General features: G+C 45.8%; 1 protein-coding gene across 4 annotated transcripts in view; it reads left to right on the plus strand.

Annotated features, from left to right (window-relative positions):
• SEL1L3 (SEL1L family member 3) overlaps nucleotides 1-24,995 on the plus strand; it is a 101,236-nt gene that overhangs the window by 60,799 nt on the left and 15,442 nt on the right. For all 4 annotated transcript variants that reach the window (XM_041752562.1, XM_041752564.1, XM_041752563.1 and 1 more), the window contains exons 12-19: nucleotides 2,708-2,827; nucleotides 4,548-4,688; nucleotides 8,298-8,360; nucleotides 11,373-11,549; nucleotides 14,032-14,159; nucleotides 16,496-16,579; nucleotides 23,735-23,825; nucleotides 23,963-24,047. In XM_041752562.1, the coding sequence (XP_041608496.1) occupies nucleotides 2,708-2,827; nucleotides 4,548-4,688; nucleotides 8,298-8,360; nucleotides 11,373-11,549; nucleotides 14,032-14,159; nucleotides 16,496-16,579; nucleotides 23,735-23,825; nucleotides 23,963-24,047 (889 nt within the window). The remainder of the gene's footprint in view (nucleotides 1-2,707; nucleotides 2,828-4,547; nucleotides 4,689-8,297; nucleotides 8,361-11,372; nucleotides 11,550-14,031; nucleotides 14,160-16,495; nucleotides 16,580-23,734; nucleotides 23,826-23,962; nucleotides 24,048-24,995) is intronic.

Raw genomic sequence — 24,995 nt, forward strand, 5'->3', positions numbered from 1 at the left:
TCCCATCTTCTAAAGTAAAAGCTCTCTCAGACAGGCCATCCCCACAACAGAAGGCTGCGAGCTACACAAAATCCAAAACAATAGGAGGGCGAATGTTCTAAACTGCTGTCAGACTTTTACGGGTTGGGGCGACCTAAGGCCCTAACAAACGATGAGTTCCCTCACCGAGAGCTTCCCATTGGCCACACCCTCTGCCAAGCTCTTTTAGAAACAATCTCATTAAATCCTCTTGCAACCCCATGAGGTCAGCTCCCGTTTTACAGAGGAGGTAACTGAGGCTCAGAGAGGCTAAAGAACTGCCCAAGGTCACACAGCAAATGAGTCATGGGGCCTCGGTTTGAACCTAGGCCTTTCTAACTCTTCATATTATAAAAAATAATAGCCGATAGGTTGAGTGCTATTGATACAGCAAGTACCATGCTAAGCTCCACGTTATGGATGCAGAGACTAAATCTTCGATCAATAAAGTTAGTGCCTGAGGCCCAAGGGCAGTTAGTGGTGAGTTAGGGTTCCCTTGGCCTGCTGTGAAACGTTGTGCCCTTAATGGCTCCATCTTGCTGCAAAGCTTGACGGCACTGCCCAGGGGAGCAGGAAGGACTAGGCCAGGGGACAGTGATCCAAAGGACAAAAGTGTCCCTTCTTCAGCACGAGGCACAGCTGCTCAGGTCCCCCAGAAACATGGCCTTTGCTAAGACCCTCCTCATGACCCAGTTTGGGTTCACTATGTCTCAGGGAAGACCAGGGAACAGTCTACCATTTGCTTCCTCTCAGATGCATGAGGCCTTCCCTCCTGGGAGGTGAGGACCACGGGCCCCACAGCCAGCCAGCCTGAGTTTGCCTCTTAAGGTTTGTTTGTTTGTTTTGTTTTGTTTTTGTTTTTGCCTCTTAAGTTTGAAGAACTAAACATATGATTTTGGATACTTAACTTCTGAGCCTCAGTTTCTCTACATGGGTGAAATGGGGGATATTGAGAGTGATACTCATAAGGTTGCAAAGATTCGGTGAGTCAGTCTCGGGCAAAGCAATTAAAACAGTGATATATCATCAGTGATGTATCATCACTGCCTGAGAATGGCAGAAACAGCTAAATCCCTGCGGGGTAGGAAGTCCCAGGACAAAGTTAAAGAGGAAGGCGCAAAATAAGGAGAAGAAAAACAACCAAAAATCAAAATACTCAAATTCTCCAGTTGAACAAAAAAATTCTAGCTGAGAACAGCTCACGCTGTAGCCCAACTCCAGGCTCACACAGTAGAGCATCCCCTGGACTTTGAGCTGAAGCACCAGCTCATTTGGCCTCACACTTGTCAAGAGTCAAGGAGACTGAGCGGGTTCTAGGGTCTTCTCGCTGGAGGGTGATGCTCTGCGGAGCCGGAAAGAGCCCCGTCTTTGGAGTTAAGCCAGCCTGGCTTCGGGGTCTGCTCTGCAAGGTGACCGTGAGCTGATGGTTTCACCTTTTGAGCCTTGCTTCTTTGCCTATAAATTGAGGACACTGATGTTTGGATCGCAGCCCTCTGGTGAAGATGCAGTGAGAGAAAAATCTTAAACACCTGGTACAGAAATGGTTTCAATGAAAGGTGGTGGGTGTCATTATTCTGATTGTTGCTATTGGCTTGGGAGCCTCCCCAGGTTAAACCTGAGCAGGACGTGATGCCTGCTGGGTTCTGAGCCCCAGCACAGTCCCCACTTCTCAGTCCCCCAAAATGGCCCTGGAAGGGACCTGTGGCTCCACATGACCACACCAGTCTCTGGAATGGGGCTGCAGACTCGAGTTGTGAATTCAAGGACTTTTCTTAATTAACAAAGAGGGTCAGAAGGGAAATCAGGCCTGGTTCCTTGTTTTCTGAGGCTTCGTTCCCAAACCCATGTAGATCCAATTTTTTCACCATCTGCCCATGGCATGAGCCGGGCCTGGGAAGCCCTTTCCAGCGCCCCTCATGGCATTGTTAAATAGAGTTCATTATGTGTAAGGGGAGCCTGTGAAACAACAGAACTGGTCTCTTGATAAACAGCCCAAATTTACACATCAAAATGAGTCTGATTTTCTTCAGAGGAGTCGGATACCTCAGAGGCCGTGCACAAATTCAAAACATTTTGTGAACTCTCCCTTTGGGTTCATCCTTAGAGCCTCTAGCACATTCTCACTCACATCCTCAGAGTGAACATGCCCTCTTTTTTTTTTTTTTTCAAGGTAGATTTAATTTTTGGAAATAGCCAAAAGATATTTGAAGCTGAGCCCGCTAAATAAAAAAGGTTAGTCATGCAGGATAATAACACTTTGGGATATAAAAAAAAAAAAACCCACACACAAGGTTATACTTAGAAAATATTGATTTACCTTTTTTGATGCTGTGTGTAATCTGGCTCTGAAATCAGCGGCGTGAAAGTGGTCTCTGAACAAGCCTGAGCAGCAGAAGTGGAAGTGAAATAAATTTTGCCCTCCCAAGGCAAACGCTCTGATAGGAACAAAAATGCCCACTTAGATATATGAGATGCGATACATTCATTTAAAAACAATTTGATCTTATGGCATCGTGAGCACACCTCTTGTTTCAGTTATTCATATCATTTTTACTTGAGCAATTGCTAGTTTCAGAATAACGTCCTGGCTTTGCGTGCCCAAATCATTTGGATATTTCCCTTCTCCCCCTCCGCCCCTTTCTTTCCCTTTTCCCTCCCTCCTTATCTCCCTTCCTGCCCTCCTTTTCAGGCATATGTTGAAACAATTAGACTGAAGGATGATGAAACGCTCAAGGTACAGACCAAAGAGGACGGAGATGTCTTTATGTGGTTGAAGCATGAAGCCACCCGAGGCAATGCAGCCGCTCAGGTAAAAATGTGGCCCACTGTTTTGGCAATCCTGTCAGTTATAATAGCTCACGTTATGCCACGGTAACGAGATACCCCAAACCTCACTGGCTTAAAACAATGTGGGTCAGTGTCTTGCACCTGCTACCGGTCTGATGGGATTAGCATGCGCTGTGTCCTCTCTGGCCCCTATGAACCAAGCTACCAGGGGCTTCACTGCAAGACAGCCTCCCACAGCTGTGGTTGCTTAGAAGTGGCACAAGCCACCTCTCCCATTTCACTGGCCAACGCAAGTCACTTGCACTCTCTTGACTTCACGTGGGCTGGAAGTGTAGCCCTACCCTGCACCCAGAAGGAGAGAGAGCAGCAACCTTTGTGATCTGGCCTCAAGACTACCAATGGATATTTTAGGGCATTGGATAGAAAGAAAGAGAAGCATCTTGGGAGGCAGGAGATATTAGATCGGTGGCAAGAAGAAGGCCATGAATTTGGCTAGGAGAATAACAGAAATCAGGTGCAGCGTATTATACCAAAGCACCAAGCTTGGCTCTTGAACATGTCTTGTTCTTTGGATGGACTTTTCTGAGGTATGAGAAAGGGCAGAAAGCTAGGAGAATGTTCTCTATCTGACTTCTTGCCTTGGTTTCACTATGAAGAGAAACCCGTGACAGGAGCCAGCTTAGGCTGATTGCACCTGGAGGGAGAAGGCCTCCTTCCCAAAGAATGGCCTTCACCTTTGCTCCTAGTGGGCACATGGTGTGGGTAAGAGCCTCTGAATCTGCTAAGCAGGTGGAAGTCCAGAGATGGGAAAAAGAAAGCAAACAGAAAAGACAAATGCATTGACAAGCAAGCATTTCAGAGACCCTTTAGTAATAGGCCTCCCGCCCATCTGTGGAAGTCTTCCTAGACTTTCAGGAGATACTTTGCTGGAGGTTATAGGTATTTGGGGCAGGGGGGTGAGTAGGAGGAAAAGGAGATGAGAGAAGAAGCAGAAAGGAGGAAAGACCATAAGGGGCCAGAATGGGGCCAGAATGTTAACAAACATTCCTCCGGTTCCCTCCTTGGGCATCCCAAGCCTCCCATCTTTCTAGTGCAGGAAGGAATTCCAGTGCCTAGTTCTGGAAAGGCCCACCGCCAGAGTCATTTCCTGGGTGCTCCAGAGCTAGTATGCACTTCCCTTCCTCCATTCAGCAAATCCCTGTTGGGTAACTTCTGTGGGCTTCTACTGAGCTTTGCTGAGTGGGGACTGAGGGGGGAAAGGCAGACAAATCACAACTTGAGGTTCCGATCCCTGGAGAGCTCCCCATCTTGAGTGTCATGGTGGGGTGAGCCGTGTGGACAAATGCTGGGGTGGGAGGAGATGAGTGCCCTTCTGATTCGGATGTGCACAGGCCTTCGTGCCACTCACTAGGCTAAGGGGATGGCATGTACCTCCCAAAAGAGAGGAGACAGTCATTTTGACCAAGTTCCATCCAGCTGTCCCCCGGGGTGCGTGTGGTAGACTGATTCACATGCATGTGCATAATGCATTGTTTCCAGCTGGTTGCTAAGGCCTTGCCTTGTATTTACACAAGATCGCCTTTCAGGGCTCCAGTCCCCAGTTGGACGATAATGTGTGTCTACCTAATTCCTGGTTCTCGGTATGAAAACTTTTTGAACTAGGTTTGTCCTTCCACCTTTTAAAGCCTTGTGTTAAGCATTCCACAGGAGAGTCATTATTCTAAATTGCTACTGTCTTGAAGCAACGACTGGCCCAGATGCTGTTCTGGGGCCAGCAAGGTGTGGCCAAGAATCCTGAAGCGGCAATCGAGTGGTATGCCAAGGGTGCCCTGGAGACTGAGGACCCCGCATTAATATATGACTATGCCATTGTGTTATTCAAGGTAAGAGTCCCTCAACTTGGGCTGAAATCATGCAATTCTTATCAGACTTCCCAAGCAGTTTCCTGTAGGCGTGCAGGCAAACAAGGAGTCTGTAGCTGGAGAAACCTAGTATCTGCTTCTGTCACTCTTGATGGAAAGAGATATTTGCTGAAAAGACAGAGTCAGAAACAGTGCCTTGGTCGAATTTTTAATCATTAGTCATTTGTTTGGCTCCTGGATTCTCTTTGCTTTTGCAAGAACTCTAGCACTCGAGGAGGCACCCATACTTTATGGATTGAAAAACAGCCACCGGCCCCCAGAGGTACTGCGAGTTCAGCACCAGGCAGGGTTGTCATTGAATTTCAGCCTAACCCAAGTGCGTGTTTGGCCTGGCTCCCGCCAGTCTGGTTGGTCAAAACAAAGATCTTGTTTTAAGGCAACAGGGGAATGGGGGGTGGGTTGAAGGAGCGTTAGCCCAGGAGACAGAATGGAGTTCAAGTCTCTCCTCTGCAGTCATCAGCTAGGTGTCCTTGGAGTTATTTGATCTCGTGGGACAATGGTAAGGACCACGGATTGAATGAGATAATATAACGAATGGGCTTCAAGAAATGTAAAATATGAAATCCTCGTGGTTGCACTGATGTTTGAACACTTACTACCTGATTTACATGTGTTCATGCATTTAACCCTCACAACCATCTTGCAAGATAGGCACAGGGTACGTTATGATTGCTGTTCATATATGTGGTAACAGAGGCAAAGAAAGTTTTTTTTTTTTTTTTAACTTGCCCAAGGTCGCACAGTTGGTGCATTTTAGAGATCTGGGACTGGGATCCAGGCATTCTGGCTTCAGAGTCTGTGTTCTTCACCCCCATACACAGACATCAACTCACCAGCTTTAGGAAAAAAAAAAAAATCTGCTGGTTCTGGTAAGGAAGCCCTTGGGCCCCATGTCATGCCCAAAGAAAACAGCTGCCCTCAGAGGGCAAGTGTCTTCAAACAAGGACATGGAGTCATGTGGCCAGGTCCATATTCAGATCCATCGCCGTGGCCACTCACTGATTAACAACCACGACTCTGCTACATTTCTAATCCTCTAAGGCCTTCAAACCTATTGGTTCATATGGTTTCCAAATTTAGGGTCTGGACTTTTCCTTTTTCAGTTGTCAAGTCAACTTAGAAATGGTTTGACTCCTTGCCATATGCCGATGAAGCCATGTGTTTATTCAATAAACACCCATTCGGGGCTGACAAAATGCCAGACTCTGCGCTGGAAGGAGGGACAGATGGATGAGTGCTCCATGTCTTTGACCTCAAGGGGCTCATGCCCCTTGATAGGGAGAGGGCAGGCACACAGAGGCATCTGGCCGCCGGAGTTGGGGCTGGCCACTGTCAAAGTGCAGAGAAGATAACAGCGTGAATCAGACATTACCTCTGACCACCAAGAGCTCACCATCTAGAGGGAGAGGCAAATTCATGAATAAATGACTCTGGAGGTTTTCCCAACCTTAATGATTTTGGGTTTTCCTGCATTCCAACTAAAACTCCCTGAGTGGGGATGAAGGAAGCCCCTTCTCAGTATTTCAGTAATGGGAGGATTTCACCTCTGGCCAGAAGGTCACTTTAAGTGTATTCCATCTGAAATAACCCCACGCAGAGCATGAGCTTCCCAAGTGTGAAGAGCAGTAAAATGCCTCGGAGCTCAGGGTGGACATTTGGCATCTTGTTCTTGTCTAAGACAATCCAGGCCATCTTGTTTTGCATCCTCATGAGGATAGAGACTTGACTTTTACTGTAGCAGCTTTTTTCCATGAATTCACCCGGCAGATATTATTGAGCACTTACTACAGACCAAGACTTCACATTTTTCTCACTTAACAGCTTCCAGTACTACTCAGATTTGTGCATGGTGCAGAGTCTTTGTGCAAGAAATTATCCCACTTAGGTATAAATAACAAATATTCTGGAAAATGCTTGATGCCTAGAAATGAGAGTATCTGAATTCTAGTCACAGATCTAACTGTGAGGCTTCGGGTAACTCATCTGGTCTGGGCCCATTGTATTCCTTCAGAGCAAAGAAGTTGGAAAAGATAAACCTTGAGTTAACCAGGTTCTAACATCCGTCGTCCTAATCTTTCTGACGCTTTTCCAGACCTCCAAAAAGGTTGTCTCACTGCCAGTTATTCCAAGTAGGCTTCATGTCCTTTTTTCTTTCCTCTTCCTCTCTATTAAATGAAGTAATGGTGCATTTCTGAAAAACGCTTTCATCTTCAACTTCGCTTCAGCTCATCGGTTTCTTTAAATGGGTAACTTCAAGTCGAGTAGAAACTTGGTGTATATAATTTAACTTTTAGTTGGAGTCACAATTTTATTTTGGGGCCTGAAAAATCCAGAGGCAAACGTACCCTGCACGTTTTGTGCATCCCATGAGGAGGTCATGAATCATTATACGTTCTCAGCACGGGATGGGAATGTACAGGAAGCAGAGCATGGTAGTCACAAGCTTGGACTGTGGGGCCTGCCTGCCTGGGTTCAAATCCTGCCTTTGTGTCTCACTCAGTGTGGGACTCTGGGCATGCAGGGGCTCAGGTGGGAATGCCAGCTGCACCCCTGGGGCTTGTGGCGAGGACTATATATGGCAGCACGGTGCCGGGCGCATGGTCATTAACACAGGGATGTTTGCTAAGACCATCCTGTTGCAATGAATATAGCAAAGCTCCCCCACGTGGTATCACCTGTGAGCCCATCAACCACTGTGTCTGAGGCCAGGAAGGCTCCACAGGGCACGTGCAGTGTATGTGTCGATCACAGGTGCTGGGTGAGTTTGGTAGCAGCGATGGTTTCCATCTGGCTCCCCTTGCCCACCAGCTTCATTGTCAATCCTATGGTGAGATGACCTTGAGGACCCCTCCCTCCCCACCCTCAGACCCACCACTTCCCCACACGGTCCTGCAGACAACTCACTGTGGTCCCACAAAGTTCCTCTCTTGTAGCTAGAGCCCCAAAGTGGTGCTCAGACCGCTTCTTCTGGAAAACCTTGATCTTGCAGGAGGAATCTTGTCGGTTTCTGTCAGCATCTGAGGTGACGGACTCCAAGGGGTCCTATCTCCCTCACAGCTGGCTCTCGAGCTGGTCCACCCTGGGCACTCCTGAAAGGACCCAGGAAGGCTGCAAAGGACAACGTAATAACTTCTGACTGTCCGTGGCAGATCGAGTGCTTTATCTGGCTCCCAATTGAGGCCATCTGCAGAAAGTCGCTTCAAAGATGACCAAACTCATTTAATTGTCCTTCACGGCTTCTCCCAGTAGTATCTGTGGGTTGACGGGAATGCGATTCACCCCATGACGATGGGGGGTTTGTGTGGATGCTAAGCTGGCAAAGTGAGGTCTGCGGTCTCTGGGCCACACGTACAAGCAAAATAATGGTGGTGGTGGTGGCGATGGTGATGATGATGGCAGAGCGGCTCTGCCTACAGAAATCTTGAAGATAGGCTTTTAAGTAAGAAGGCTGGAGTTTTCATTTTTCTTTCCAGTATTTTATATGGAGCCAAGTTGATACACGTGCGTGGTGTTTTCGAGGGCACCCTGGATTTATTTTCTTCATACTCATTGCTGTTTACCATTGTTTAGGGTCAAGGAGTGAAAAAGAACAGACGGCTTGCCTTAGAGCTCATGAAGAAAGCCGCTTCCAAGGTAACACTTCTGCGTATTGTCAGAGGGAAACATTTGCACCACACGCCCACGGGCTCCCAAGTCTGCAGGCGGAAATGGCCAGCCTTCAGCCTTTGGCCCTGCCCATAGAAAAGAGTAGGGAGGGAGGGTGGCTGGCACAGCTGTGATTAGTCACTTTGGAGCTCCAGCACCACAGTGACCTGCCACAATGGGGACGGCAACGCTCAAAGCCGAATTCACCTTCCAGTCAATAGAATTCAGGCCCAGTTTGTTTGAAAGCTAAAATTATAATCACGGGGCTGCCCTGATAATAAGCAGGGTGGGGGGACCGGGTTCTTTGGAATTGTGTAGAAATGCCATTGAATTAGGGAAACCAGAGGCTAATTCTTTGGAAGGTTAACCCTGTCGTGTCCAATGCCCCATTGACTTCCCTGTGCCTTAGTCTTGGGGATGTTTATCAAGCTGGTGGCCAGGTTTAAAACCTGCTCTGTCTTTGTCGCTATTTATTCTTCAATGTTGTCGTCAGGTCAGCTGGTTTCACTACAGCACCCCAGAAGGGAGGTTAGATATCGCTTGTGAGGGGACCCACGCACAGACAGGGCATGCATGCTCGCAGGTGCGTGCGTGCAGATTTGCAAATAAATAAATTTCGCAGAACCCGCTAGAATTCTAACAGCCTTGACAGAGTCCTTTATAGCCCTTCTGGCTCTTGAAAGTGCTTTCCTCCCCAAGGCTGCTAATATTTGCCTGATCAACAAAGACTCCTGATGTATCCATGCTGATTTTTTTTCCCTCATTCTCCCTTGAGAAGTTCATAGTCCTCTTTTTTTGTGTGTAGAACAGGAGATTGGGGCAAGGAACAAGAGAGCCAAGAGGATTTTTCTCCACCTTTGTGGTGTCAAGAGGGCACATGACCCATGAGAAGGGAGCCCACGAAGGACACATCACCTCATGCCCACACCGCCCCCAAGCACACACACACAAATTAAAAGGCCAAAGTGGAGAAGCATTCGATGGGGCTCAGAGAGGGCCTTCCTTCCAAAGCATCCTAAACAGGGCGGGTGTGAAACTGGCATCCCTTTAGCCATCGGAGTGGTGGGCTGATGTCTAATGTGCTTTGTTTTGAAGGGATTTTTAGCTAAGTTTAGGTTGAGTATTGGGAAATGGAGCTTTATGGTCTGGAGTCATCACATCCTTCAAAGTGCGATGTGATTCTCCCTCATTCACTGGACAAGGAATTTTTAAGTCCCCACTCTTTGTCAGGTGAAGGTCCAGTGTAGTTTTGTTTGGGGGAACTAGTGAGAAGTCCCATGGGGAGCAAATCTGGTGATTGAGCTGTCAATGTGCAGAACAGAGGATGAGCGGTAAGCCGGAAGACGGGAGTTCTTGTGGGGCTCCAAATGCAATTCCTCAAGGAGCTCTGCAGATGTTTTGAAGGGTGACAGGTACATTTGAATAAGCCTGTGGCCTCTGGCTTTGCAGCAAAAGTCACTGTGATGTGCACATTGCATAGGCTTGTTCCAAAGCTTGTTCTTACTATTTTGTAGTACGCTCTGATCTAGGCCAGTATTGAAAGGCATTCTGGAAGACTCCCTAGGAGACCATCTTGCACCTAGTACAGTGTGAGGCTCGGGAAGGTTCCTTCTATGACCAGATAGATCCACGGCACTGACACCCTTCCAGACATCAGCCGTCTTGGGGGTCAGCTATCCTGGGGGCCTGCATTTCTAAACCCTACTCTCCATCCCCAGGGTATAGGATTTGGATTCCATATTGTGTAGCACCAGCCTTCAAAGGGTGGCCTTGGGTCATTCATCAAGTATTTATCGAGTGTCTACTCTGTGACAAGTTCTAATATAGGTACTTGGGAAACAAAAGAAAGATTCCCGCCCTCATGGAGCTTTCATATTAATGGGATTTGTTAGTTTCTTTCCCCTGGTCTTCCTGGTACCCGGAGCCCAACAGAAACACTAGGAAGTGTAGCTTTTTAGGCTTTAGGCTCCACTGCAGACTGAAAAGGCTCAGACGGGGATCTTGGCATCTGTTCTGAAGGGACACCCGTCCTTTGCTTGTGAAGGTGGTGAAAGAGATTCGGTTCTATACTTAGACTCTGACTTGACAAGTCTTACACATGCAAGGCACGGTGTGACCCTCGGATCCTTGTCCCCCTGCTTCTTCATGGCTTGGTGGGTCTGGCAGGAAGGGGGGAATGAGAACCCTGTACACCCAGGCCCAGGTTTGCACACAGGTGTCTCACTGCTGGGCTGGAGGCTCCCCCCAGAGCACTCACACCCCTGCAGGGCTCCTAAGGCCTGGACAACCAGGCTGCAGGCTGCCCTGTGGAAGCAGGTGGGAGCACCCGGGGAAGGCAGACGAGAGCATCTGAAGCACGGGGAGGCTCCAGACTAGATTCGCATGAAGCTTCCTCAAGTCCATCCCCAGGTGTAGACATAGTTTTAAAAGCCTCCTCCCATTGCCACTACCCTCCCCCCCACAACCTCCACTCTACCTGTCAGGACTAGGACGCTCAGTGGCCTCAAAGCACCTGTGCTTTGCAAGTAGGCTGTTGCAGCTGCTTCCCTTGGAGGACCTGTTGGTGCTCAGGGCAGAGTAATCAACAGATGGGCAGGCAGGTAACCTAGAAAGTGTCCCAGCCCAGGGATGGTGTCAGGCCTCCTCTCGCAGGTGAGCGCTGAGGAGTTTCAAGGTCACTGTCAATACTGCAGAGCAGTAAGAGGCCTCTTTGTAGACAAGGGCATTGTCAAAGAGCCTCAGGAGCTGAGCCATGACTGGGGGGGCAGCATCAGGAATCCCAGCAGCAGCCAGATGGAAGCCACCCAGGAAGGCTCTGAGGCGGGCTCATGGCTTCTAACACTTAGCTCTTCTTCAATGCCATCTGTGCCCCAGAAAGAGACAGGAGAGGTTTTGCTCAGACTCGGGCAAAGTGTTTTCACAACAATCGATTCTCTTTAGGTCTCAGTAAAAACAAAACAAAAAAGTGATTTCTTTTTTTGTTGTTGTTCTGAAATCCAGGGATTGCATCAGGCAGTCAATGGCTTGGGATGGTATTACCACAAATTCAAGAAAAATTATGTCAAAGCAGCCAAGTACTGGTTAAAAGCAGAAGAGATGGGGAACCCGGATGCATCGTACAACCTTGGAGTCCTGTATTTGGATGGCATTTTCCCAGGAGTTCCTGAAAGGAATCAAGTAAGACTTAAGACCAGCTGTGTGGCTGGCCACCAGCTCAGCTACTGTGTGTCCGGCCTGCCTGAGGCCCCGGGGGTGGCACCAGGCCTGTGGGTGGGGCAGACGCCTCCCAAGACACAGCCCCTGTCCTCACTCAAGTCCCGGGCCCAGTTAGGCAGATAGGATAGCAAACAGCAAAGGACGGTCTCAAGCTAAGTGTCAAGTGTGAGCTAATTGCTGTGACCCAGACAGTTCTCGACAGGGAAACCGGGCAGGCTGCACGAAGGAGGGAGTCCTCAGTTAGGGAGGGAGGGGGAGACGATACGAGGTAAGAATGCATGACAGGCAGGCAATGTAGGCATCGATCTTACTGGAAGCAAAGAGAGCTGGGTCCAGATAGGGTTGCCTGATATGAGACCACATTTTTTTTTTAAGATTTTATTTATTTATTCATGAGGGACACACAGAGAGAGGCAGAGACACAGGCAGAGGGAGAAGCAGGCTCCCTGTGGGGAGCCTGATGTGGGATTTGATCCCAGGACCCTGGGATCACAGCTGAGCCAAAGGCAGATGCTCAACCCCTGAGCCACCCAGGTGCCCAGAGACCAGATTTAATAATAGTGAAAAGAGTGGCAATCTTCAGTGTCTGCTAAGCACTTCCTCTGTGACAGACACTCAGAAATACCTGACATGCATCCCACGTCATTCTGTCTTCTGGAATAGCTGCTATGATTGTATCCATTTTACGGAGTGACCAGTCAAGGCTTACTCAGAGCCATATGCTTAGTGGAGGCAGGACAGGGATCCTTGCGCACAATGGGAGCCTCTGATTATTAATAATACTATTGATGATGGTAATTATAATTTCTGCATCATTACAGTCAACAAATGTCATTGAATGCCCACCCTGTGCCGGGCACTCCTCCAGGCACCAGCGACACAGCAACAGACGAAAACAGCCCCTGCTCTTGGGAAGCTTATATTCCAGAGGGGAGCAAAGACAATAAGCAAATAAATATGTAACATGAGGGCGGGTGGAGATACGTGTCATGGGGAAATAAAGATCAGAGAAGATCTCTTTGATGATCTGATGTAGTACAGAATCCTAAAGGAGACTTCCATCTGTCTGGGAGAAGAATATTCCAGAAAAAGGGAACTTGGAGGGCAGAGCCCTAGAGGAAAGCAGGCTTGGCATGCTCCAGGAACAATAGGGAAGCTGGCGTAGGGGGAGCGAGAAGCGGGGAAGGGGCGTAGGTGGGAGGGCAGGTTGGGCGGGCAGGTGCACAGGTCATTGTGAGGTCGCGGCTGCTCCGAGGAAGATGGGAAACCGCTGGGCAGCTCTGGACGGGGCAGTGCTGTGTTTTAAAAGCTTCCCCCTGGATCCTAGCAGAGACTAGGATTAAAGAAGACCAGAGGGGAGCAGGGGGTTAATGTGCTGAATCCAAGCAAGAAGGATGGGCCACCCCAGGAGGGGACAGAGATGTGGCTGGGTGATGCATGTCCTTTGAAGGTCAAGGTGACAGGGCTTGCTACCAGATTGGATGTGAGGTGAGACGGGGAGAGGAGTCAGGGTGACTCCAAAGTGTGTGGCATGTGTCGAGGTGGAAGATGCAGGGGGCGAGACGGAGGCAGCGGCAGGTCTCCGGGGGTAGGCCGCTGGAAGGTGACTGCCGTGAAGCCCCCGCCAAGCCTCCAGAAGGCATCTCCCCTGGTCCTTGACACAGCCCTCGTGCTGGGTACCATCAGAAGCCCCACTTTTCACTTGGAGAAATTTCTCAGTTGGGGAGATTACCAATGGCCAAGGTCACCCTGCGCTGCTAAGGAGCGGAGCTGGGATTTAGACCCAGGCCTGTCTGACTCCAAAGCCCTGGCTTAAGAACGACCGCTAAGTGCCCCCCGAAAAAATAACAGTAAACCAGCAGAACATTCGCCCTTCCGAATGTTTGTCTTATTTTTTCCCTCTGCCTCTCTCTGACTGCAGGAGAGGCCGTATATTTTCATGCGTTGCTAATGTCTGCTAACCCACCCACGTATATGCCAGTGTGGATTTTTTATTGTCATATTCTAATTCTCACCTTCCTACGGGAAATGCAGTTTTTGCACACGAGTTTGAAGAAAGGTATTAAGCAAGGTGAGGAGAGCCAATGCCTGAATGTTCACCTGGTGTGACTTCTGCGAAACTCTGAAGCGTAGCTGTGTAGCTTGCAGGGGTTATGCGAGTCCCAGCGACGTGTTGTCCTATTTATTTAGTGGGTTGACCTTCACCGAATAGCTTCCCATCGAGGTTATCGCATCCGGGGGCCAGCTTCTGTGATTCGCTGTCTTCCTGGAGCTTGACTCAGTTTTCCTAAAGATCCTAAGAAGTTGTAAGCCAGTGAAAATACCAGGCGTTAAGCGTCCACCCCCACCCTCCTCACCCTGGCCCCCCAGGTTGGCTCTGGTGAAACCAGCCCAGCCAGGAGGACTCCTCACCAATGAGATGACTTTGTTGATCTCTCTACAGACTTTGGCTGGTGAATATTTCCATAAGGCTGCACAGGGCGGACACATCGAAGGAACTTTGTGGTGTTCTCTCTATTACATCACAGGAAACCTGGAGACTTTCCCTAGAGACCCCGAGAAGGCTGTTGTGTAAGAATCTGTCAGATGTTGTGTGCAAAGGAAAAGCCATGTCCTTTATTCACTGAAAATGGAGTTCCCTTTCTTTGTTTTGCAATGTTTGATTTAATCCGTATTTTTTAGCGATTATGCATGCATGGGGTTCAAAGAGCCACAGACGTTGACAAAGGCGAAAATAAGGAAATTTTAACTGAAACAAAAAATAATAATATGACATGGAAAAAATCAGGAAATCTGCAACCCCACCCAGACTGCTCCCTGCTCTCAAGAATAAGTCATTTTCAGTCTTTTCGTTATTTCTTTACTGTTTGGCTCTATCTTTCAATGACACGTTTATATACCACTATTTCTTGTTATTTTCACTATAGGCTTTGTCTGTTGTTAATCCACTGTAAAAGGTTTAGTTCCCTCTCCTGCCCCCGCCTGCTGTCCCTCACATCCACACTTCCTGCCCTGTCCCATTTTCCCAATAAATATATCATTTTTTTGGTTCGATTAGTATCAGTGTCCCCTATTATGACCACACAAGTGCTAGGCACAGCTGAGCCATGTAGTATCCTATGACTACTTTTTCTTTCTTACCCAGTTTTTTTGTTTTCTGTGGAGTAATCGTTATATTTCATAGTTCTTTAATGGCTTGGCTTTCTGCGTGCTTATCATTTTCCATGTGTTTGATCTCCCAAGTTCTCCCACAGTTGTCGAGATCTCTCCCAGTACGTCCAGACCCGCCAGGTATTGGATTAACTTAATCTCAGTGACATCTCTCCTGGAGTCTGCTTAGGACACAGCTGCCCTCCTGAAATTAACTTTGTCATCACCGTAGGGGTTTCCTTTTCCTTCATCTCTGACTTTTTGGGTTCTCCTTGCTGGACCCTATTTCTTCCTCTTTCTTGGCTTACTCCTACACTTTTGTAGAGTAAATACTACAGTAGCTTCCTAAAGAAAGGTGAACAGGAGGCACATTTTTGAGGTCATGTGCATCTGAAAATGTTTTTCAGAGGTTGGTAAATTATGGCCCATAAATAACATGAAGCCCACCCTCTGCTTTGTGTGGCCCCAAGAGCTAAGAATACTTTTTACATTTTTAAAGAGTTCTAAGGCAAGCACACACAGAGATGAATATAAATAGAGACTATGTGTGGCCCACAAGGCTTAAAATATATACTATCTTGCCTTTTACAGAAAAAAGAAAAAAAAACACAAAACTTCGCAGACCTCTGCTCGAGACCACCTTCATACTAATAGTCTGGCTTTTCAAAAGGTTGTTTTTTATAAGACATTTGCGAGCAAATCCAACCTGACCTGGGCTCAGTGCTAAAACTTGACCTAGGCAGACTCTTGAAGCTTTTTATCATTATTGGTTAGGATGCTTGATGTGAACATTCATGTTTCACAAATTTTTCTTTTGTGTGCTCGCTTCGGCAGCACATATACTAAAATTTTTCTTTTGTTATCGATTTCTAGCCTAATTCTACTGCAGTCAAAGAATACATTCTCAATAACTTCAGTCCTTTGGAATTTGTTGAGGCTTGCTCTATGACCAGCATACAACGAATTTTGCTACACCTGCTTTTTATGTTTTATTAGAGTTTGCATGTTATATCTTTTTCCAGCCTTTACTTTTAATTTTTTCTTCTTTTAATTTTAATGTGTCTCTTCAGCATATAATTGGGTTTTATATACTTTATCTTCAGTTTTTAATTGGTATATTTAGACCATTTACATTTAATGCAACATAAAGATAGATTCTGTTTTAAATCTGCCATCTTACTCTTTATTCCTTATTTGTCCCCATCCATTCTTTGTACTTATTTCCCTTTTTCTCATCCTTCCTTTATATCAAACAAGTATTTTTTAAAAAATTTATTTCCCCCATCCATTAGCTTATTATTTGTGTATCCTTATAATATTCTTTTAGTGGTTGTAGATCTAAAGACTACAACAGGCTAGTTCATTATTAGTAAAAATTCTCCAGGATAAATTAGAGAACAGAAAAAAGTGGGGAAACCTTATAATAAATCTGTAAACATGTTTTAATGGAGAGAATACCAGGACTCCTGGTAAATATTATCCTTCTTCATATTGGCAGCTCTTTTTCATTAGGTACCTTGCATGTCTTTGTTTGCATACATGATAACTCCTAAGTATTCATAAGATAGGCACTGAATGCAAAGTTCTCAAAATGCATCTTTCTTTACCTTCTTAACATTCATTTCAGGTTTGTTGCCATGTAAAAATTCTAACCAGCAAAATAATCCCCACGTGGGATTTATTGAGATCATATGAAGAAAAAAGCAATTATTTAATTTTCCGCAGTTTGGATATTTTCTTGTTCCTTTTCTTTTCAGATGGGCAAAACATGTAGCTGAGAAAAATGGCTACTTGGGTCATGTCATTCGCAAAGGCCTCAATGCCTACCTGGAGGGTTCATGGTAAGTTGGGGACCCACGTTAGGATGAGCTTTCTCAGCCCTCACCTTTCAACTTGTCAGTGGAGTCTTTATGAGATGGAGTCTTAAAATACAACCGAAAAAGCAATTTGCAGGGAAATCACGACCTCCCAGTAATGATATTCAGAGTATCACAGACTGATTGGCTGTTGATTGGAAAACATAGCATTTCCATGTTTAATTATACACAAAAATTAGTTCTCTAGGGGAAGCGTCCACATTCATCAAGTTGAGAGACACATGAATGTGTTGACTTCTCTTCCCTTCAAGCTTGTTCCTCTTGGTTTTAGAGTGGAGACAGCACAGGGAGTCTTAGCTGAACCTCCGCCTCTCCCTGGCAGACCACAGAAAGTGCACAGGAAGCAGATAGAGCAGTGTGTTTAAGGCTCAAGCTGAATCCTTCCACTGATACGTTACTACCCCTTCCATGGCCAAGAGCCTGGGATTACTGGAACTCACTTACCAGACCTTCAGTGCCACAGCCAAACAGACTCCCCGTTTTAACTTTCTTCTCATGGAGCTAACAGATCTCATCCTGTACCCTATAGGATGAGACGCTGCGCTGAGGACTTGCAGATGCTCCCCGTTTGCTGTGCCTTGATTTTACAAATAAGGGCACAACCCTCCAAGCTGAAAACTTCACCTGATTCCATCTTTTTGTTTTCTTCTGCTGGTCCTACCGCCCTGTCTTGGTTTTCCACGGGGCCATATTTTTTTGGCTGGTCTACTGCCTAAATGATCTGGGTATTTCAGTAACGGCTACAAAGGGTCTGCACATCAGCACGTATCCCATTGGTCCACTGCTTCAAAGACATGTTAGACCAGACCTGTCATAGATCATCATCTGATCTGAACCTTAATTAAGAATTAAAATATAAGCCCAAAAGAACACTATTTTCCCCTTTGGTCCACAGGTGCCTGCATCATAGGCAGATAGCATGTCAGTGACTGAAAATCTTAAAGAAGAGCAGGGAATGGAACCCGGTGAAAACAACACCTAAAGGAGTGTTTGTTATTATCTTGTGAAAGTTTATCATCGGTAGCCTCACTTTGCACAATCAGGGAAAAGATTTTAATGAAATTATTATTTTCCGATTGATAAACCTTGTAATTTTTCTGGTGTTTTATCTTGTCTCCCAAGCGAGCTTCAGTTTATAAAACTCACAAATTTGACTTTAATTTATTCTCTACTTCTCATCCCCCAAACTTCCCACCCTTCATTCCCTCACGAAACTTGAGGGGGAAAAGAGCATTCAAATACTGAAGTGCGTATGTGGGTTTTCCCAAAGAGAGAGCACATCTGTACTGTAAACACCCCCACACTGACAACACACACACACACACACACACACACACACACACACACATGCCAAGATGTTTGACACTATTTTTCCCATAAAGAGAGTATCTATTAATAGCTTACATTTCTTGCCTGCATTTAAATTTAACATCACCAAACATTTCAGGTTAGCATATTGTGAAATTTGCTGTGAAGGTCAGGATGAATTAAGGTTTTTGTGACCTGTTGTCTTACAATAGTCAACCACAGCATGAGATTGATTGATTTTTTTTTTTTTTTTTTAGGGGAGGGGGAAATTAAGTGTGCTCTACACGGTTTGTGAGTTTGGGTCCTGTTCAGCAGATTTTACTGAGTACGCTTCAATGCAGGCTGCCTTGCCACAAGCTGCAGGGGATGCCACAAGCAGGGCGTGGGGAAGTTGGCTGCCTCATTTCTTCCTTATGCCGAGCAATCTGCTGTTCCTCTCGGGGCCCACATTCTATCCGACCTTTGGATCTTTGAACTTGCTCTTTCCTCTGCCGAGAAGTCCTACCTAACTCCTTGCTCCCTTTAAGGTCCTGATTGCTCTTGTTGATTGCCCTCTGGCTTGCACCCCGGTGCCCAGCACCTAGTGGTACCTTGGAAGTGCTCAAAAACAAATGAGTGCACAAACAAAGGCAAATAGAACAACCCTAACTTGAGGCACATGAACAGTATGTAATGAGCACGAGGGATTCTGAGAAGGAAAAGATGCTATCTGGTTTGTGGGACTTAGGTTCGGCCTTCATGCCGGGGGTAGCAGGTGATATGGCCTTGAGGGGTGGCTGGGATTTCCGCTTGGCCATGCAGGGAACAGCATTTCTGGTGAAGGGAATACAGGAACAAAAAAGCAGAGATAGGAAAATTCTGGATGAGTCTAGAAGCTTTTAAGCCACCAGTTTGCCTTCAGGAAGATTTGTAAAAGGGAGTGACACGTAACAAGACTGAAGAGGTACCGCTCTCTGGAACTTGGAATGGCAGGTCGTACACTTTTTAAATTTACGAGGCAGTGGGGAGCTATTGATAGTTTGGGGAGAGAGAAGGAAGAGTCTGAAGGGGCGTGCTGGTTCAGAATCCAGGTAAAAGGTGCTGAGCATCTGAACTAGAGATGTAGCCAAGCCAGTTGAGTTGTTGAGTTGTCTTTCATTCAATGGTTGATACGTATGAAGTAATATATTTTATATATATATAAAATCTCTTATGTATATATAAAATATATATGTGTTATATATATATATATATATTCTCAAGCATAATGATACAATGAACACCTGTAACCCTATGTAAGAAAAGGAACAGTTGTGTTTCTCTTCCAGATTAAACCCCCGGCACCCAGAAGTAACCATCACGCTGAGCCTTGTTGTTGGTCTTGCCTCGCTTTCTTTCTTTTTTTTTCCCCTTAAAGATTTTTTTTATTATTATTCATGAGAAACACACACAGAGACAGAGAGAGAGAGAGAAGCAGAGACACAGGCAGAGGGAGAAGCAGGCTCCCTGCAGGGAGCCCGACATGGGACTTGATCCCAGGACTCCAGGATCACACCCTGGGCTGCAGGCGACACTAAACCGCTGCACCACTGGGCTGCCCTTGCCTCGCTTTCTTTATAGTTTTGCTATATGTGGATAGATTCCTAAGCAGTAGATTTATTTGGCTTGTGTCTGAGCTTTATATTATTAGAACCGTATTCTACATAGCTCAACTGCCTTTTTTTTTAAACATAACATGTTATGAGATTCATATCCCTTGATGCATGTATCTGCGGGTCACTCACTTTGACTGCTATCATACACCACACTTAACTTACCAATTCTCATTTCAACACGCATGTGTGTTTCCCTTTTTTTGTTGTTTTTAAGAACAGTGTGGCCATGAACATTTTTTATGTGTATCGTGGCATACATTGGATAAGTGTATCCAGAATATAAACTTAGGAGTGGGGTCACATGGCGGGCACTTTATAAGATAATGTTCAATTCTATAGGACAATGCCAACTGTTTTCCCAAAGGATTTTACCAATTCATTCCCCTGCCAACCATGTATATGTTTTTGTTTCTCCATATCCTTGCCGATCTTGATGCTGATGCTAAGTATTATTAAGTTTCAATCTGGATCTGAAGCCTTTATTCTATCAACAGGAAGAGACATCTAGTATCTGTTAGAATGGGAAAGATCTTTGTCAAAATATAGTTGAGGCAAAGTACTTCTATTTCCTCCTGCTTTCCCAAGTTCTGAAACCCACCCTGGGGTTAAATAGGAAAGACATGAATGTTGGCCTCCCCACACCACAATGTGGCTTCTGGGGGTACCCTCTATTTTGCTGTAAGAGAACTAAATCATCCATCAATGTCCCAAGTCCATCCTCCTTTTCCATTTTCTGTAAGTGAATTTATTCTGGACGTTATTTTCAAATTACATGTGTCAGTTTGATGAGCTTGTACTTTTCTGTGTTGTTCCAAGATTTATATGGGATAGTTTAAAAGAGGAGCATGATTGAGAAAGGGGCTTTTTGCTGTATAGGCATAATACGGAAGATAATGTTGTCGTGCCTGGGGCTGTCCTCGGACACCAGGAGAAGTCAGCTAAGGAGAGGCTGGCTGTCATGTTCCATTTCTCTCCGCCTTCCCCCTATGTGTGTTTTATCTGTGCGCTGTGTGTTTTATTGTCCTTTGTCTTAAATATGCCCCAAATATTTAACCCAGGAGGTTAGCCAGATTATGGTGGGCTTGAGGCAAAGAAGGAGGCCTGCCAAGTTCCAGTTGAAAGAGATTCACCTTTCTGCAATAGACCAGGGGTCCTGAGTGCCACTGAGATCCAAGGATTCTTTTTTTTCCTTTTAATTTGAGCTGCTTCAGGCATTGGCAGAGAAGAGCACAAAGAACATAATATAATTGTTTGAGAAGCTGCTCTGAGGCACTCAAATTCACAATTCACAGCAAGCAACCAAAGGATTGATGATTAAGATGTATCATTAAAAAATTCTCTAAGTGTATATGCTGAGTCGGAAGTGGGAGGATTGCAAAGGTGCCCCTAAACTCATTCTTTGCTGCAAATCCCTTCCTCTCTGCATCCAGCCACCACCCCCATCCTGTCAGAATGACTGTCTGGGGGGCAACTTCACTTTAGTGCACTGGAAATAAAGCTTGAAGCTCTGGTTAGCTTCTTAAACCTTGAGGAAATTCATGGAAGGACAGTACAGTTTTGTGGCTTGCCTTTGGGCTTCCTGCTCCGAGTTAAGTGCTGCGTACATGTTTGTTCCGTGAATATAAATATAGAAATATCTGTAATGAATACTTCTGGGCAGTCTCTGCTGAAACACAATTAAGCAAGAACAAAGCACCGGGCAGCTAAATGTGGGTAGGATTTCTGCAGAGGTGTCATTTCTCAGAAGTCTTAATAAGCTGAGAAAGCCTGGCCTTGAGAGTTCCAACCTTCCCCCGTGGACGGTGGTGGTGTGGGACTGCACCGGCATCTGATGCTTGCTTCTGCGGGATGGAAGACAGAGGTGGTTTCCCCTTCCGTGCTTCTGTTGACATCAATGTTTTATAGATCTCTCTTTTTCTGATGGATTTCAGTGCTTCCTCCAAGGAAATGCTTGGGAATTTCCTATGAAATTTCCTCTTGGCTTTTACAATAATTGGACAGTGGAAGTTATTCCTGTAAAACTCCCTCCTCCCTGGCCTCCCCACCTCCAAAGCAGCTTTAGAGACAAGATACTGTCTTTATAAAGTTTATCCTAGTGACTCAGTTCTTACAGGAAGCGTCAACCTCATGCCTCCCCTGCACATCCTAACAGGCTGCCTGACTGCTGTCAGAGAAAACATCGTTTTGTTACATTTTAATAATGTGAGCCACATTCCATCCAGTTAGGGCAGCAGAGGGGCCTGGCCCAACATTTGAACTTGAGCCAGCAAGTCCATACCATCTCCTTCCCTCATCCGTTCCTGGGGGAAACAGGCACTGGATCAGATGTAAGTGTCTCCGAAGAAACGTGAGATTGTAAGACTTTGAGAACGGGTCCCTGTCGGAGAATGATGGGGACCTTCTGCTGGGCCTCCTTTGCACGCTCTCCATCTGGGGTCTGTTCTGAAGATTCTTGTCATGAAACATGAATCTTGCCAGCTGTGTAAGAAAATGCCTAGGCATCTTTTGTGTTGTTCTTACAGCTGTAGTCGTGGGCTTGTTATCTGGCTTGCGATGCAGGGGACACTGCCCAGCCAGCCTCGTATCTCTTTAGCATGAGTCATGGCTAATTGGTCTGCTGCCGTGGGTGTCTGGGAAGCCGAGAAACAGCTCACTCAGCGGCTCCATGGCCCATGACCCGCACTGTGTCTGAGTGAAGGCCTCACTGTCCTAATCTGACCCCCAATCACCTCTCTTTGTCTCTAGGGGACGGGCCACCAGAAGCTGCTTTAACAGAGTAGAAAAAATGATTTCACTGCGCTCCTTATTTCCTCAATCCTACCATAAGCCAGTTTGCAGGTAGAGCTGCAATTAAGGAAGAGTTAATTCTTAATGTCAACACCTGAGAATGAAAAATAAGCTTTTTAGGAACAACAATGTAAGGTCAAAATAAAATTTTACTCATAAACTGGGTAACACAAAGAAAATGGAGGAAGTCATAGAAGTGAAAAGAAAAGAAAATGACTTGATCCTCACTACCTAGAGATAAGTACTGTCAGCATTTTGATAGATGATTTTTAGGTTTTATTCTTTTCTCTGCGTATATGCACCTGCATGTGCGTGCAAATGTGTACACTTGATTTTATTTCTATTTTACAAAAATGGAATTGCTCTGCTTCTCATCCTGCTCTTTTTTTTTAACCGAATGGAAAATTTTGCATAAACATCTTTCTGCGTCTTTGAATTCTCTCTACAGCATCCTTTTTAATGGCCTCATCTGAAAGTGGCCGCACCGTGGGGGTAATTTAACCACTCAGTGATTTTTCAGATATTTAAGTTGCTTCCAGTGCTTTTTGGCCATATACACGGCTCTGCCATGAACTCTGTTGTCACAGAATCTTTGCACATGTCTCTGTTTCTTTAGAAGAACCCTTCCCAGTTGGCCAACTGGCATGTGCATTCTGGAGACTTTGCACATTTAACCAGTGGGTTAACCTGCCCTCCCATGAACACTGGCCGTAGGAATTTATCTTTTCCCCCAAACCCTTGCTGCTATTCTGTCTTGTGAATCTTGTGCCAGTCTTTCAACAGATGCGCCGTGATCCGTCATTGTTTTGCCATCATTCAATTATGAGTGGTTTTTATTTTTATTTTCTCTGTGTGTTTTTTTGGCCATTGAGATTGGACCCCTTGTAAACGCCTTCCCTTCTGCCAAAATGCTAATGCATCACAAAAGATCAGCTTTAATTAAGCTTGCTCAGGATCTAAAGCCCCAGGAAGCCTTTTCACAGAACAGAGGACCCAAGAGCACAGGGCCTTTTCTAAATGCCACTCATCTCCCCTAAGAGGGGATGGAAGGATTCGAGGCTGGAAAGCTAAATAGACAGCCCAGCCCGCATGCCACACGCCGTTCGGTCAGTAGAGGTAGCTGTTGCACCAACCAGCTCCCCAACCTTATCAGTGAGTTCAGCCTTGGAGATGGAAAATAAATCAGTGCCTGCAGTATTTTTAACAACAGTATTTATTTAAAAAACACACACACACACACACACACACACACACACACACACCAAACTCATGATTTTGTGGTTTTAAAAAAACTGCTTATTTTGTGCCCTCTTGTGCTTGAATATAAAGCTCTCTGTGGATATTAGCAAGAGCCACTATATGAAATTTATTATTAATCATCTATTTTTAGGCACGAAGCTTTGCTGTATTATGTTTTAGCAGCAGAAACTGGAATTGAAGTGTCACAGACAAATTTAGCACACATCTGTGAGGAGAGGCCAGTAAGTAAATGTATTCTTCTCGGAGTGGAAGCTCTAAGGTTAAGGATAATGAATTGGGTTTTATGAAAGGTAAAATTAGTCGCTTGGCTGAAATTTATTAACGAATTCACTTTTTCTCCCCGCTTTCCCCCCCTTAGGACCTGGCCAAGAGATACTTGGGTGTTAATTGTGTTTGGAGATACTATAACTTCTCTGTTTTTCAAATTGGTGCTCCTTCATTTGGTATGTATAGGAAGAGGGGTGCTAAACTGAAGCATTGGAAGCTTTTAATCTTTAGGATCAGGGACCATCTAACAGCTTTGTGTGAAGTATGATGTGTCTAAACAATTAGGAAAGAGTGTGAAAAACCCTGCTATTAAGGTCACAAGTAAAGTGCTGTCAGCCTCAGGCAATGGGCTTCTCCTCCTCCATGGTCCACAGAATGCTTGAACCCACCATTTCTTCAGAGTTGATGAGAATTCAAAAGAGAAAGCTACTCTGGAGAGATTCTCTGGGCCAGTCATTTGCCTTTTTTGCCCTCAGATGTATCCCTGTCTTCCTCTGCTCTGCTCTGCTCTGTATGGGAGGGGTTGATCCCCAGGAACTATGGTTCCCTGACTCCTGTGTCCTTGGGCATCTGATGGGCTTCAGCCAATGGGAGGTGGTGGCAGGAGATTGCTGGATGGGAGGACGTGAGAAGCCTAAGTATTTCTCCCCTTCTCTCTCTATTTCGGGCCATTCCGACAATGGCTATACGCGCCCATGGTTCCAGCTCCTGCCTGGCAAGGCCGCCCTCTGTGGTCTCAGGTGGTCCCAGATCTAGGGACGGTAGTAGTTTCCCATATTACTGTTCTCCGGATTGTTGGCTGTTCCTCCATTTGCCTTTCCAGCCCTGGTAAGCAATATTCCAGTGTTGAAATCCATCTTTTGAACTACTTGACACAGATTCTATTTTTCTGCCTAGACATTGAGCGATACGTACATCATTAAACAAAACTTTTTCTGGGGGGAAAAAAAAATAAAATACATGGCTTAAACAGAGTACAGAAATACCCATCGGTCATCAAGCCCAGGCAGCAAAATTTCAGAAGTCAAGTAAAGTGCCCCAAACGATCTCGGTCAATTGGGCTGTAAGGTTGCAGATGGGGATTTTCACAGACCCATTTGGGAGAGCTGCCCAGCAAAGCAAGA

The sequence above is a fragment of the Vulpes lagopus genome, chromosome 4 (genome assembly GCF_018345385.1).
Source record: "Vulpes lagopus strain Blue_001 chromosome 4, ASM1834538v1, whole genome shotgun sequence".
Lineage (NCBI taxonomy): Eukaryota > Metazoa > Chordata > Mammalia > Carnivora > Canidae > Vulpes > Vulpes lagopus.